This window comes from Acomys minous (assembly GCF_964271855.1).
Source record: "Acomys minous genome assembly, chromosome: 10".
Classification (NCBI taxonomy): domain Eukaryota; kingdom Metazoa; phylum Chordata; class Mammalia; order Rodentia; family Muridae; genus Acomys; species Acomys minous.
In genome coordinates, this window is record NC_140491.1 from 70,808,001 (window position 1) to 70,821,950 (window position 13,950).

At 47.2% G+C, this 13,950-nt stretch overlaps 1 protein-coding gene across 3 annotated transcripts in view; it reads right to left on the reverse strand.

The window, feature by feature from the left end:
- Positions 1–13,950, reverse strand: part of GARNL3 (GTPase activating Rap/RanGAP domain like 3) — a 146,914-nt gene that overhangs the window by 77,522 nt on the left and 55,442 nt on the right. For all 3 annotated transcript variants that reach the window (XM_084799369.1, XM_084799371.1, XM_084799370.1), the window contains one exon: positions 3,976–4,050. In XM_084799369.1, the coding sequence (XP_084655495.1) occupies positions 3,976–4,050 (75 nt within the window). The remainder of the gene's footprint in view (positions 1–3,975; positions 4,051–13,950) is intronic.

Genomic DNA, 13,950 nt, shown 5'->3' on the forward strand with positions numbered 1-13,950 from the left:
CGGAGAGAGACTGAGAAAACAGCTGGATCAGAGAAAGCCATAAAATGCAAGCACCTTGGGGATTTTGGCTGGGAGGCAGCTAGATTGGCTTAGATAATAAATTTAGACTAATAGTGCTCAGTCACTGTGCATAGAAACCTGCTGAATAAAACTAAAGCCCCTGTCTCGTTTACCTTGGAGCTAGCTGGGTTAGAGGAAAACTGCCAACTTTAAAATTCATGCATTAGGTTGGACTCTCTCTTTAGTTTTAAATGACTGTGGCAGTTGGTTGGAATGGGAAATGTCTCCCGCAGGCAGGCTCAGGTATTTGAACGCTTGGTTCTCAGTTACTGGCACTGTTGGTGGGGGTGGGGCGGGGTTAGATAGAACAGCCTTGCTGGACAAAGTCTGTCTCTGGGAGCAAGCTTTGAGATTATACAACTTTGCCCCACTTCCAGTTGACTCTCTGGTGCCTGCGTTAGGGGATGTGAGTTCTCAGCTTCCTGCACCCGCCACAGTGCCTACTGCTGCCATGTTTCCTGCTATTGTGCACTCTTATCCTCAGGAACCATGACATATAAACTTTATCACAGCAACATAAAAATAATAATACTGGAACACTATAATTGTAAACATAAATATAAGCTCACTGCAAAAAAGTGAAACTAAACAAAACTTAAAATGTTTTCTCCCCCATACTTCACACCTCAGTTCACTTCTCTCACCCTGGAAAACCACGCGACAAAGTTGGCTATAATAATTCTGGGTCTTTGTTAAGTATTTACAGAGACGTGTTTACTTTACATGTTCACATACACTTACCATACATTCACATATTAAACATATGCACACACACATGCATATATACACAGTAGTGGTAGGTATTATACTGACACTTTTGTTTGTTTGTCTGTTTTTGTTTTTGGAGACAGGGTTTCTTTGTGTAATAGAGCCCTGGCTGTCCTGGACTCACTTTGTAGACCAGGCTGGCCTCCAACTCACGGCGATCCACCTGCCTCTGCCTCCCGAGTGCTGGGATTAAAGGCGTGCGCCACCACACCCAGTCGTGTTTTTGTTGTTGTTGTTCACTATTGAAATCCCACATGAATATGTGCAGGTAAAACACCATACACATAAAATAAAAGAATCTAAAAAAACCAAACAAACCATGCCCTGGGGCCTGGGGATGCAGCTCAGTTGGTGGAGTACTTGCTGAGCATGCCATGGGTCCCACTGCCAGAACCACAGGAACGAGGTGTGGTGGCACAGGCCTGTAATCCCAGCATTTGGAAAGTAGAGGCAGGAGGATCAATTCAAGTCCATCCTAGGTCACAGCCTTGGTCACGGCCTAGGTCACACAGGGAGACTGAGGCTAAGTTGAGGCATATGAGACCAAAAGACTGAAGGAAGGGAGAGAGAGATGGAGGGAAGAAGGGAAAGAAAAGGGGGAAAAATCTAGAAAAATTTTCTATGTTAGAACATCTAGATCTACTTTGTTCTTGTTAATAACTGTTCAAGTTCTTTTTTTTTTTTCCAAGACAGGGTTTCTCTGTGTAGCCTTGGCTGTCCTGGACTCACTTTGTAGACCAGGCTGGCCTCGAACTCACAGCGATCCAATTGCCTCTGCCCCCTGAGTGCTGGGATTACAGGCTTGGTGGCACACATTTGTAATCCCAGCACCTGGGAGGTGGAGGCAGGAAGATCATGAGTTCAAAGCGCCCACAGCCTTCATAGCAGAGAAGAAGGCAGACGCTGAGGCCCCCAACGGCTTTCTGACCTCTCACTGTCATTTTCCAGACGCGTGGATATTTTTTAAAGATGATTTTTCATTTTGTGTAGGTGTGTGGAGATTTACATGTGAGTGCAGAAGCCACAGGTAACGGATCCCTGGAGCTGATGCGAGGAGGTTGTGAGTTGTCTGATGTGGGTACTGGAAACTAAATTTGTGTCCCCTGCAGCAAGTGCTCTCAATTGCTGTGCCGTTGCTCCAGCCCCAGAAACAAACAGTTTTACATTCTTATTTGTCCTTTTGGAAATGTTCTTGCATAATGTGTTTTCCATTATCCTGGACTGGCTTTCATGTCCAGTACTTAAATATTTCCTCTGTGATAGTATATACTTGCACTTTCTGATGTGTGTGTGTGTGTGTGTGTGTGTATGTAGTGTGTGTGTGTGTGTGTGTGTGTGTGTGGTGTGTTGGAAAGATGTGCATATGCAGTGTGTGTCCTTGTGTGTCTGCATGTAGAGGCAAGAATGAGGCTGCTAGTGTTTACCTATATTGCTCTCCCCCTTATTTGAGCCAGGGTCTTTCATGGAAACAAAAGCTCATGTTTTCAGGTAGGCTGGCCAACAGTGAGCTCTTGGGATCTACCCCCCTCTGTCCTCTAACACTGGGGCTGCAGGCAGCACACGCAGCCATGCCTGTGACGTGTGTGCTTGGAACTAGGACTTGGGTCCTCATGCTTGCAGAGAAGGTCCTCTTACCCACTGCGCACTTCTCCAGTCCAACTTCTGCCTATCTAACAGAATGCAATTCTACAATTATGCACCCCAGTGTGCAGCTCTGCTGTAGCTCACGGCCAATCTCCAGGATAGAAACTGAGGTTGTTCTAGGTCTTCCCCTATTTTCAACACTGCTTAATACCCTCCGCCCCCAAAGAACTGCTAGGCAAATGACACACACTTTGCTATTAACTGCTCTCCCTCCAAACTGGATTTTCATGTCCCCCAAACTGTGGACAATCCTTCCCATGCTGACAAAGGTAAATGTGTAAAAGGCTGGAAGAGTGCCCCCTCTGTTCTGCCATCAACTAATTGATATACCAGGAAGCAGTGAGGGAGGTCCCCAGTGGTCCACCCAAGGCAATGCTCATTTTAATTAATAATTGGAATGAACACACAGATGGCAGGACAAGCACATCTGAAGGAGACATAAAGCTGCTCAGTGGGTGAGCTAATAAGACAGGTGACAGAATCAAGATGTCACAGAACTCCTGACAATTAGTAATTGTGGGATGTGTTAATGAGATTACACTCAATGTGGACTATGCAAAATCTTGTGCTTAAGTACGAGACACAGGATCGCTCATGGGGAGGCCAGGTGCTGCAGAGCTCCATCCTAGTCAGCTGAAAACTGACTCAGAGACACCAAGTCACAAAATAATGGTAGGCTGAAATTTAAATCCAGGTCTGTCTGAGCCTAAAGCCACCTCTACCACACCCTGATGCTGCCCCACTTCTCAGCAACAGTCTCATGAGCTGGACTGCCAGACAGAGGGGACTCATAGTCCTCAGAGTCCCTCATCTCCTGTCCTCATCTCCTGTGAGGGATGAGCCGGGCCTGCTTCTTCTATGGCTCTGTGGAGCATACCCAGTGTCCTGCATTAAGCTGTGAGGACGTCAACTTTAAAGGTTCAGGGTCATGAGGGAGGGCAGCTTAATGGTACAGCACTTTCCTGGAACCTGTGAGGCCCTGAGCTTGTTCTTAGCACTGTAAATAAACTAAAATGGCTCCAGTTAAATATTGTAATCACCCTGACTCCATGAGATATACGTATTGCAGGTTTACACTGTAGATTGGGGATGTACCTCAGGCAGAGTGCTTGCTTAATATGCATGAAACCCTGAGCCCAATACCCACTACTGCCCGAACTCATACCTGTAATCCCATGCTCTGAGGAGATGGAGGCAGGAGGTCTCATCCTTAGAGAAGCCAAGACTCGTTAAAGGGGCTGTGGATTTCCCTCTGGTCTGCTGTGGGCAGAACAGTCTTGTATGTCTCCCTGACTTTATGACAATCTTTGAAAGTACATGTAGAATTACCAGCATCTTCTATGACCCCATGATGGTGTTTCCCTTAATGTCTGCTTTGTGAAAAGCTCTGGAAAAAAAATCTTATTTGTCCCTTCCACGGCTCAGTTTAGGCAACTCGTCTGTGCTCATGGTATCGCTGTCCACTGCTACAGCCAAGAGCTTGGTGATGACACAGGAACTTACCTCATCGGTAGAGCCATTTTCCACTCGGAATCTTCCTGCTCTTTGGATGGCTCCATCGGCATCACTAGAAATAAGCTGGCGGAGGGGAAAGAAAGTTCAGTTAGGTAGCGGGCCTCCATTGGCAGAGTTCCCGTGCGGCCTATCTACTGACACTAGCTGGTGGACCCAGCCTGGGAGCAGAGTCTACTGTGAGCCCCAAGGCCTTAGGAAGTCTGAGAGCAAGTCCCACCTCGATGGGAAACATTAAAGCTATGGTCTGTGGGGAAACAATCTTAATGCACAAACATGTGGACAAGTGGCAGCTCGCAGATGGCAGAACTCCAAGCCAAGCCCCAAGCTCAGCCACCTTCCCAGGAAAGCCTAGAGAACAATTAGTGGCTGGCGTGAACTCAGGGCACAGCCATCAGAGAAAGCTCTTGTGCTTCATTCAGTTTTAAGCAGTTTCTGGAAGGCCAGCGCGGCCCTTTCAAGGCCAGCTGTGTAGGGCTTGCCAGGAGGCTGCCTTTAGGGAGCTCTGTGCTAGAAAGGAGACTGGAGCTTGGCCTAGCAGTCCTTAAGCTACTCGCAAGATGTTTTCCTTCGGCCTTCTCAGAAGCAGCATGGGGAAATGGTATATATATGCTTTGCGACTTTTAAAATCTACCTGCAGTTTACAGCAAAGGTCGCCAACAATGTCCGCATCTCAAACACATTTGCCCAGGGGCGTTTCTCACCTCTAACTCAGGCTCACTCTGGCACCAGGATACAACCTCTTATGACTTTCACCCGTGTTTAAGCGACATAAAGGTGTGAAATAAAGACACATCTTCAGAACCACCCCACACAAGCAAATTTCACCATATTAAAGGATCTGAATTAGAATTTTTTTCTCATGGTAAATATGAAAATAAAAGGCAGAAGAATCTTTGAGTGCAAGGCCAGCCTGGTCTATATGGAGAGTTCCAGGTAAGCCAGAGATACACAGTGAGATTCTGCTTCAAAAATCAAGTGAGGAGCTAGGCGTGGCAGTAAATACCCTTAATCCCAGCTCTCAGGGAGGCAGGGGCAGGCAGATCGCTGTGAGTTCGAGGCCAGCCTGGTCTACAGAGTGAGTCCAGGACAGCCAAGGCTCCATAGGGAAACCCTGTCTCGTAAAACCAAACAAACCCAAAACCTAAAGAACAGAGATGGGGTCTGCTGGCGAGCTGGCTCAGAGGTTAAATTCTAGTTACAGGGGACCTGCTGTCTTCCTCTGACCTCCACAGGTACGAGGCATTCACGTGGCACCCAGTACACAAACTAAAACCTAAACATTGAAAACCAAAAGAGGGCCCAGAGAGATAGCCAGATGTTTAGATCACTTGTTGCTCTTGCTGATGACCCAAGTTTAGTTCCCAGCACACACATGAGGGCTCACAAACGCCTGTAACTCCGGTTCTACGGGATCCGCCCTCCTCAAGCTTTTGTGGGTACCAGGTGTGCATGTGGTGCAAATACACCCAGGGAAAACACTCATATACATTAAATAAATAAATGAATAAATAATACCCCAAATATAAAATTGTATACAGCTCTTATTATGTGCTCCTATATAGCATGTATTCTTCTGCCCCAGCACACACTGTCTCATTTCCTTATGTAATAACAATAGGAAGTAGACACTAGTATTAATCTCAGTTTTAATGAAGAGGCTAAAATCCACAACTAAGGTTGCGTGACTAGTTGACAAAGCAGAGCGGGGAAGTGACAATGGCAGCCAGGCCTCAGAAGCTGGCAGCTATATCCTCTCAGCATCACCTCACCCATGAGGTCCAAAGCAAGCCTGCAAAGGGACGCTGTCTATGCCTGTGGCTGGCAGCTGGCAGCGCATAATCCCACACTGTCATAAGACAGAGCAGGCAATGGAATTTCACCTTGTCCAAACAGAGGTCTCAATCTCTTGAGTGACAGTGAGTGCCTCTTTTCTTAAGAGCTTCAAGCCAAACTGTCAAGGGCTATGTAGTTGGTGTTGGGGGCTTTAGGTCATGCATGCTAGCTTTCCCTCTGGAGGGACTGAAGGCTACAGTCAGCCATGTGACCAAATTCACTAGACGGCCATCCAGCCAGCCAGCCACTCTGGCAGTGCTGTGTACATCACAGCTAGGCCACCCAGGGTTCCACTAGAGGACATCTGGAGCTCTATGCTGGACTCCCTTAGAGTCTGCTTGTGCTGAGTCTGTGTCCTTTGACTGTCACAAAACTAAGTGTGCTAGCAGCTGCCAGTGAGTTCCTTGAGTCCTTCCAGCAAATTATAAAAATGGAGGGTGCTCAGGACACAAGCTGCAGATAGCATGGGAAGGAAGGGTGAGGTGTAGGCAGACGGTCCTTGAGGCCACTTCTGAACTTCGAGGGAATGGGCCTGAGAGACGGCTCAGTGGGGAGAGTCGTCTCCTGCGCTGGTCACCTGAGGTCAAGTCCCAGAGTCCACATAAAGGTAGAAAAAGAATCTACAAAGTTGTCTTCTGGCCTCCTGTCCACACGCGTACCATGGCACGTGTCCCTACACACAAACCCACAAACTAGTGATAGAGAACAAGTGAAAGATAAGTCTGGCTCTCCAGGGACTCCGCCATTCCCACAGGGGAGACAGCAGTGCGAGTGTCTCCGTGGACAGAGGACACTCAGTCACTGCTACAAGTGCAGGGAACAGCAGAGAAGACTCGAGTATGAGTACGGAGGGGCTGCTGCAGGGGCTTGTGGGATGAGGTGTCTGGGGGTCACATCAGGGCACGGCAGGCAAGTGCAGAGCACCACCATCAGCTCACAATGTCTCCATGGGTAGAGGAAGGGACAGAGACCGCGAGTTCATTCTCACTGAGGAAGGGACAGAGGCCACTCGTTCTCACTGTTGCTCCTGAAATACGAGCTGGTAAAGTCCTGGCCACGCGAGCCTCACGGAGGACGTGGGTGAAGAGTGATTCAGCCGTATACCCACAGAATGAATGCAAGTGTTTCCCACTACACCCCAACATTGCCAGGCACCGGCAACTGTGTCCTTTCCCTTTGCTGAGACTAGAACAAGAGGCAGGAGAAGAAAGGAAGATCATACCTCACGATTTAATGGGTGGAGGAGTTAGTGTCCTCGGAAGCAGGGCCATGAAATCCAGAAAGACAATTCAGATCTTACACTTAAGACTTTTCCCCCCTGATTGTGTTGAAGACCAGATAGTTTAGTTTTAAAATTAAGCTTAGTGTTTAGGAGTTAAGATGTTTTTAGGTCTAGACAGAAGTTTTTAGGTTGATAGAGATGAAATATAATATATGTTGATTTATATTCAGAGTTGTAGCCTCACCAAGATAGGAAAGATGTTTTCTCCAAGGTTGCCAAATACAAATAGGCAAAACACTATGAATGTAACATTTATATAATTCCTGATTGTTTCGTGGTCCTTCTTTCTGTATGTAGTTAATTGTGTGTGTGTGTGTATGTGTGTGTGTGTGTATGTGTGTGCGTGTGTGTGTGTGTGTGTGTGTGTGTGTGTATACACACAAAGACCCTCTCATCCTGCAGTGTTTCCATCACCACCTTCCCCCAGAGCACCATCATGGCTCACCTAACCAATCTAGCACCATGCATCACTGCCTCCTTCCTAGTAGCAGGTGGATCTGGTACATCCCCAACGTTTGTGGCCACAGCCCCGCCCCTCTGCTGTGTCTCCTCTTACCTCCTTTGCCACATGCCTGGGCGCCTCCTTCCCATCCACCCGAGTTTCTGTTGCTTCAAGATGCTCTCCCTGACCTCCTGGGCGAAGGGCCACTCAGTAAAGATGTGTTTTATATTCTTTCCTGTGATTATATGATCTCACTGGGTCTCTCCTTGGGCACAGCCTTTGTTCCTTAGTAAGCCCCATAAGGACAATGACAGCTGTCACCACTGCATCTGCAGAGCTAAGTCCACTGTGTGCTGCAGAGTGGGTATTTATTGGGCATCTATAAACAACAGATGAATGCTGAGATCCTATGGGATGTGGAGCCGATCCCTGGAGGACACGGTAGGCTCATTGCTCAGGTGAGAAATGTCAGACAGTCTACTGGTCTAACACACGGGGAAGACCAAAGAGAAGGAAAAGCCAAGCGGCCCGGATGAACAGGTGCAAAGTGAAGTCAGCCTAGGGAATCCCTCAGAGACTCTTGTGGGCTTAAACAAATACCACTGAGCATGTGCTACAGGGGCTTCCCAGATGATGAGGTGGAGCGGTGGCTGGGAAGGAGGTCCTACAGAGACATGCAGGCTGGATGCATAGTGGCAGTCCGACTGAGGCCCACCTTGTCCCTGTTCTATAGCCGGCTAGAGCCTATGAAGAATGTCACATCAAACTAAGGGACCCCAAGCCCCAGCATTGCAGAAAGAAGTCTTTCACCACAGTAGAGAAGCTGTTGCCAGGTAACCCTCCTCATCTCAGCTACTCCTCACTACCCTCTGGTCTGGCCTATTAAAAGCACAGAAAGCCTGGCGCAGAAGATTGTTAGGAGACTGGACTCAGGAATGGCTCGGAATGCCCACAGCACAACCCAGAAGTCCTCTCTTCCAAGCCATCCCGGGGCACCCAGGTCCACTCATGTCGTCTTCCACGGTGCCATAGCCCATCTGGAGCCAAGGCTGGGCTTCATTTCCCATGAGGCAGCTGATCATCTGACTTGACTTCCTCCACTTGCGGGTGTGCTGAGCCACCTTCAGGAGGGCTATGCCTCCCCCTGGGCCCTCTCCCTGCCTCTAGCAATAATCCCCGAGGCCACAGAGGCCACAGAGGCCACAGACGCTCATATAAAGATGGGAGGATCATCCTGAGCCTGAGTGTGGGGAGCACGGGCCCCCAGTCACGCAGGTAGCTAGCTGGATGTGAGGGAGAGTGAAACCGTGAGGTCTCAGCTCACTTTTTCTGCCCGAGAGGGAGGAAATCACTCACCCTGTGACAAGTTCACGATTCCAAACATGGAAACTGAGCTGAAGCGCCAGAGCACGTGCAGCTCGAGAATGAAGAGCATAACAGCTTTGTTATGCAGCCCAGGCTATCTCTGAGTTTATGATCCTCCTGCCTCAACCATGTGAGTGCGGAGACTACAACCGTGTCCCTCCACAGCTGTCCGTAAACGCACAACTTCCTAAAGCATTTATTCAGCTTTAAAATATGGAGCTAATATTGAACAGTAGCACAGCAATCCTACAAAGCACCATAAGAGAGAAAGCTTCTTTAAAATGCTGTGAAACTGTGCAGATCCTATTTCAGTATAATGCAGCTGAATGAGAGATTCAGTTTAAAGAGCGAAGCGAATGGAAATTCAAAACCCCCATTTGATAAAAAAAAAAAAATCTTGGCTTCAACAGGAATAGCAGACCTGAGAATGGTTTAAACAGCCGCGGCAATGAGGACAGTCACAACATGTGGTGCTGTAGACGGTTCAGGTATAAGAAAATTCAGACTCTTAGGCAATTAAGCAAGAGGGCGAGAAGCGGGCCCCAGCATCTGCCTCTAGAAGACACGGCCACGGCTCACAGAGCACAGCCAGGGTGGGGGCCAGGGAAAGGTCAGAGGAACAGAGGTGACAGACTGAGGTGGCTCCTGAAAAGCAAAGGACAGGTGGGTGAGGTGGTACGCACCTATCATCCTAGCACTTGGAAACTGAGGCAGGAGGATCGTAACGCCATGCTCCACTACAGTGAAATCCTGCTAGAAAAGGAAGACAGATGCGCCCTGTCAAAGTGAAGGGAATTCAATCACTAAAAAGAAAGGCTAATTTTAATGAGATGGACAGTTTTCTAGGCAAACAGAGAAAACTAAAAGGAGAAATTCAAATAAGTCAGTAACTGTACCAACTGCGGCTTCTGTGAGGACACTACCGCAGGGGTGGCCTCGCTCCTCTGAGAAGCCCGGTGGCCACACACTGCAGTGACACAGCCAGGTACTCCAGCAAGCAGGGCTGCTCTCTTGGGGAAGAGTTGGCCGAGCAGGGTAAGTGAGGCAATGTATTTATTACAGGTTTGACTTTAGGAAAAAATTCTATTTAAACAATATCTATTTGCAAAAAATTTTAAATTAATTTAAAAGAAAATAAAAACAGGAATAAAATGTTATTAACTACCAGTTAGTAAAAGTGTTATCAGTTTTAAATTAAAGACAATTAAATGACAACCTTTTAAAATTAGTGCAAATACATATTTCTTCAAAACTAAAAATCTCTCTGTTCTTAGTCACTCTGACTCTGAGCTGGTGGTTTACATTCCATGGCAGCTCTTGGTTTGTCCCAGCCTGCGCTGTGCACTTGGCATCCAGGGTATAAACCATTGGAACACATTGTACTTAGAAAAAACAAACTTCAAAAGGTTATGCAAAGTACATCTTTAAAAATAGTATTTCATATTTTCTCTCTTTTCTTTAAAAAAATGTGTGGTATGTATTGTAAGGGCCAGGATGACCAGTTCAAATCTAAGTTTAATATCTGTTGGTTTTGTGGTCCTGGGAGGAAAAAGGAATCAATCTTTTTTCCATATCTATAAAGTGATGACAAGAAAAGGTAGAGGCAGGAAAATCAAGTTCAGTGTCAGCCTGGGCTACATGGAGTGTTTGAAGCCAGCCTGGGCTAGCTAATGAGACTTAAAAAAAAAAACTACTGTGTATGTGTGTAAAATGAATGAAGATTATATCTGTGTCTAAGCTTGCAGCGAGAACTCAATAGTGTAAAATGTGTAACAAGCCCAGAATAGTCTGTGGGTATACCAGGCATGTAGCAAATACTACTACATCACATAGCATATGGTAATGGTTAATATAAGATGTTCTGATTGCTATTAAAGCACCAATTAATCTATTGTTGATGACACTGCCTTAATGCATGAGTTAAAATCTTGGAAGATCTTTTTAAACATTGGTATATCTGGCAAAAAATGGCAAGAGCATATTTTTCAGCACTTAATAAAGATAAATATAACCCGGTTCTTGCCCTAGAGGACCTCAACCCTACTGGGGGCATGTGAGAGGGACAAATATATATAAACAGATAAATCACAACCCAACCTGGTTAAATGCCATAACAACAGAAGCCAGCACAGGGTGCTGTCTAAGGGAGGTCAGAGGAAATGGAGACCAGCTCTGCCTGAGGGAGCTTTGGAAGGTTCCAGTGCTATAATGCAATTTATTCTGCAGCTATAATGCAATTTATTTTGCAGCTATAATGCAATTTATTCTGGTACAGGACCTTTGAGAAATGATTTTCAATATATGCAGGCTTATAAAACTATAAACATTGGTCAAGAAAGCAGACTCACTTGATGTTTTATATGCAAATCATAACACACACACACACACACACACACACACACACACAGCGCTTAGAAAGTATTCAGAAGGGAAGAAAGTTTTAGCTTTGTGTCAATAGAATCAGTAGAGTCTGGAAATGTAGCTCATTCTTGGGGTTCTCTCTCCAGCACTGTCAGTAAACATAAATGAAAAGGGTAGGGTGGCCTCGGGGGAGCATCCAACAAACCAAATAACCCAATTAAAAATGGGTACAGAGCTAAACAGAGAATTCTCAACAGAGGAATCTCAAATGGCCGAGAAGCACTTAAAGAAATGCTCAACATCTTTAGCCGTCAGGGAAATGCAAATCAAAATGACTCTGAGAGTCCATTTTACACCCATCAGAATGGCAAAGATCAAAAACTCAAGTGACAGCACATGCTGTCGAGGATGTGGAGCAAGGGGAACACTCCTTCATTGCCGGTGGGAGTGCAAACTTGTATAACCACTGTGGACATCAATATGGATGTTTCTAAGAAAACTGGAAATAGATCTTCCTCAAGACGCAGCTATACCATTTCTGGGCATATACCACAAAGATGCTCTACCATACAACAAGGACACTTGCTCAACTATGCTCATAGCAGCCTTATTCGTAATAGCCACACACTGGTAACAACCCAGATGTCCCTCAACCAAAGAAAGGATAAAGAAAATGTGGAACATTTACACAGTGGAATACTACTCAGTTATTAAAAACAAGAAAATCATAAAATTTGTAGGCAAATGGATGGAACTAGAAAATATTACCTTGAGTGAGGTTACCCAGACCCAGAAAGACACAGTTGATATGTACTCACTTATAAGTGGATATTAGCCATATAGTACAGGATAACCATGTTACAATCCACAGACCCAAAGAAGCCAAGAGTCCAAGGGAGATGCTTGACTCTCACTCAGAAGAGGAAATAGAAATAAAAATCTACATCTGAAGTAGAGGGAGGGAGGGACCTGGGTGGGAAATGGGGTGGGGAGGATAACAGGAGTCGGGATCAGCTGAGTGGAGAGAGAAGGAGGGGGTGAGGAAAAGAACTGGGAGAGAGAACAGAAAGTGGGGGGGGGCATCTCTGGGACAGTGGAGGCTTCTGGGAGTCTATTGGGGTAACCCTAGCTGAGACTCCAAGGGATGGGTGTTAAGGAGCGGGGTGGGATTCCCAGTGGAGGGAGGGGACACCAACCCACACATAAAACCTTCAACCCAAAATATGTCTTGTCTACCAGAAGTGTGGGGCACAGAAGGAACAGAGACTGCGGGAATGGCGCACCAGTGGCTGTCCCAGCTTGAGCCCTACCCTCTGAGGACAGACCACTGTCACTATTAATGATACTCTATTATGCTTGCAGACAAGAGTCTAGCATAGCTGTCTTCTGAGGGGCTTCATCTGGCAGCTAACGGGGACAGATGCAGAGACCCAAGGCCAAGCAATGGGCCAAGCTTGGGGTGTGCTGTGGAAGAGTGGGAGGAAGAACAGAGGGAGCTGGAGGGGTCTAGGACACCACAGGAAAACTCACAGAGTAATCTAACCTGGGCCCATGGGGGCTCACAGAGACTCCAACCAGAGAGCGTGCACAGACTGAACCTAGGTCCCCTATACATATGTAGCAAATGTGTAGCTCTGTCATTATGTGGGTGCCCTAACTATAGGAGTAGGGGATGTCTCTGAATCTGTTACCTTCCATCGGGTCACTTTCCCCTAGCTGGGCTGCCTTGTCACTCCGCTATGGGAGAGGATGTGCTTTGTCCTGCTGTGACTTGAGATACCAGGGTGGACTGATCCCCAGCTGGGCGGGGCCTCTCCTTCTCTGGGAGGAAGGCGAGGGGGGAGTTGGAGGAGGGGATGTGCAGGTAGGACTGGAAGGAGAGGAGGCAGGGGGCTGGGATTGGGATGTGAAGTGATTAAATAAATAAATAACTAAATGGAGAAAAAACAGAAGAAAGGGTAGAGGTAGGCAGAAAAGTGGGCAGAGGGAGCCATGCTGCACCCGTGAGTGGTGTCGTGCGCCTCATCTCCTGTTCGGTTGTGTCCACTGCATGCAGGGAGGGGTAAAGAAGTCGTGCTCTGGGGTGGGGGGAGAAGTCCCTTTCTGTTCTTGCTGTCTCCTTGCTGTCAGTCCTGTTCTGCTGGGACCGGGAACAAGGCAGCCATGTGGGAAGCTTGGCAGCCAGGGAGCTCAACATCTTGGTATTGCGCTAAGGCACTCCTATGGAGAGATTCGAGGGAGACAGGAGACTCACCTGGAAGCTCGCAGGCCAGCTAGCCTGCAGAACACAGAACAGCGGCAGAAACGGAGACCGCCTCAACGCGCTTGCCGTGGCACCTGTCCACATGCAACTACTTAAAGAGTTGGGGGGTAATCTTCTCATTACAAATGTCCTGCTTATTAGTACATTCGTGTTCCTTCAAGAAAATAGTGGGTGGAGCCGAGCAGGTGTGGTGGCGCACGCCTTTAATCCCAGCACTCAGGAGGCAGAGGCAGGCGGATCGCTGTGAGTTTGAGGCCAGCCTGGTCTACAAAGCAAGTCCAGGACAGCCAAGTCTACAGAGAGAAACACTGACTTGAAAAACCAACAAAACAAAACAAACAAACAAACCAGACAGACAGAAAGAAGGAAAACAGTGGACAAGATGAGGGAGGGCTGTTTTCTAACCACTATCAAGGA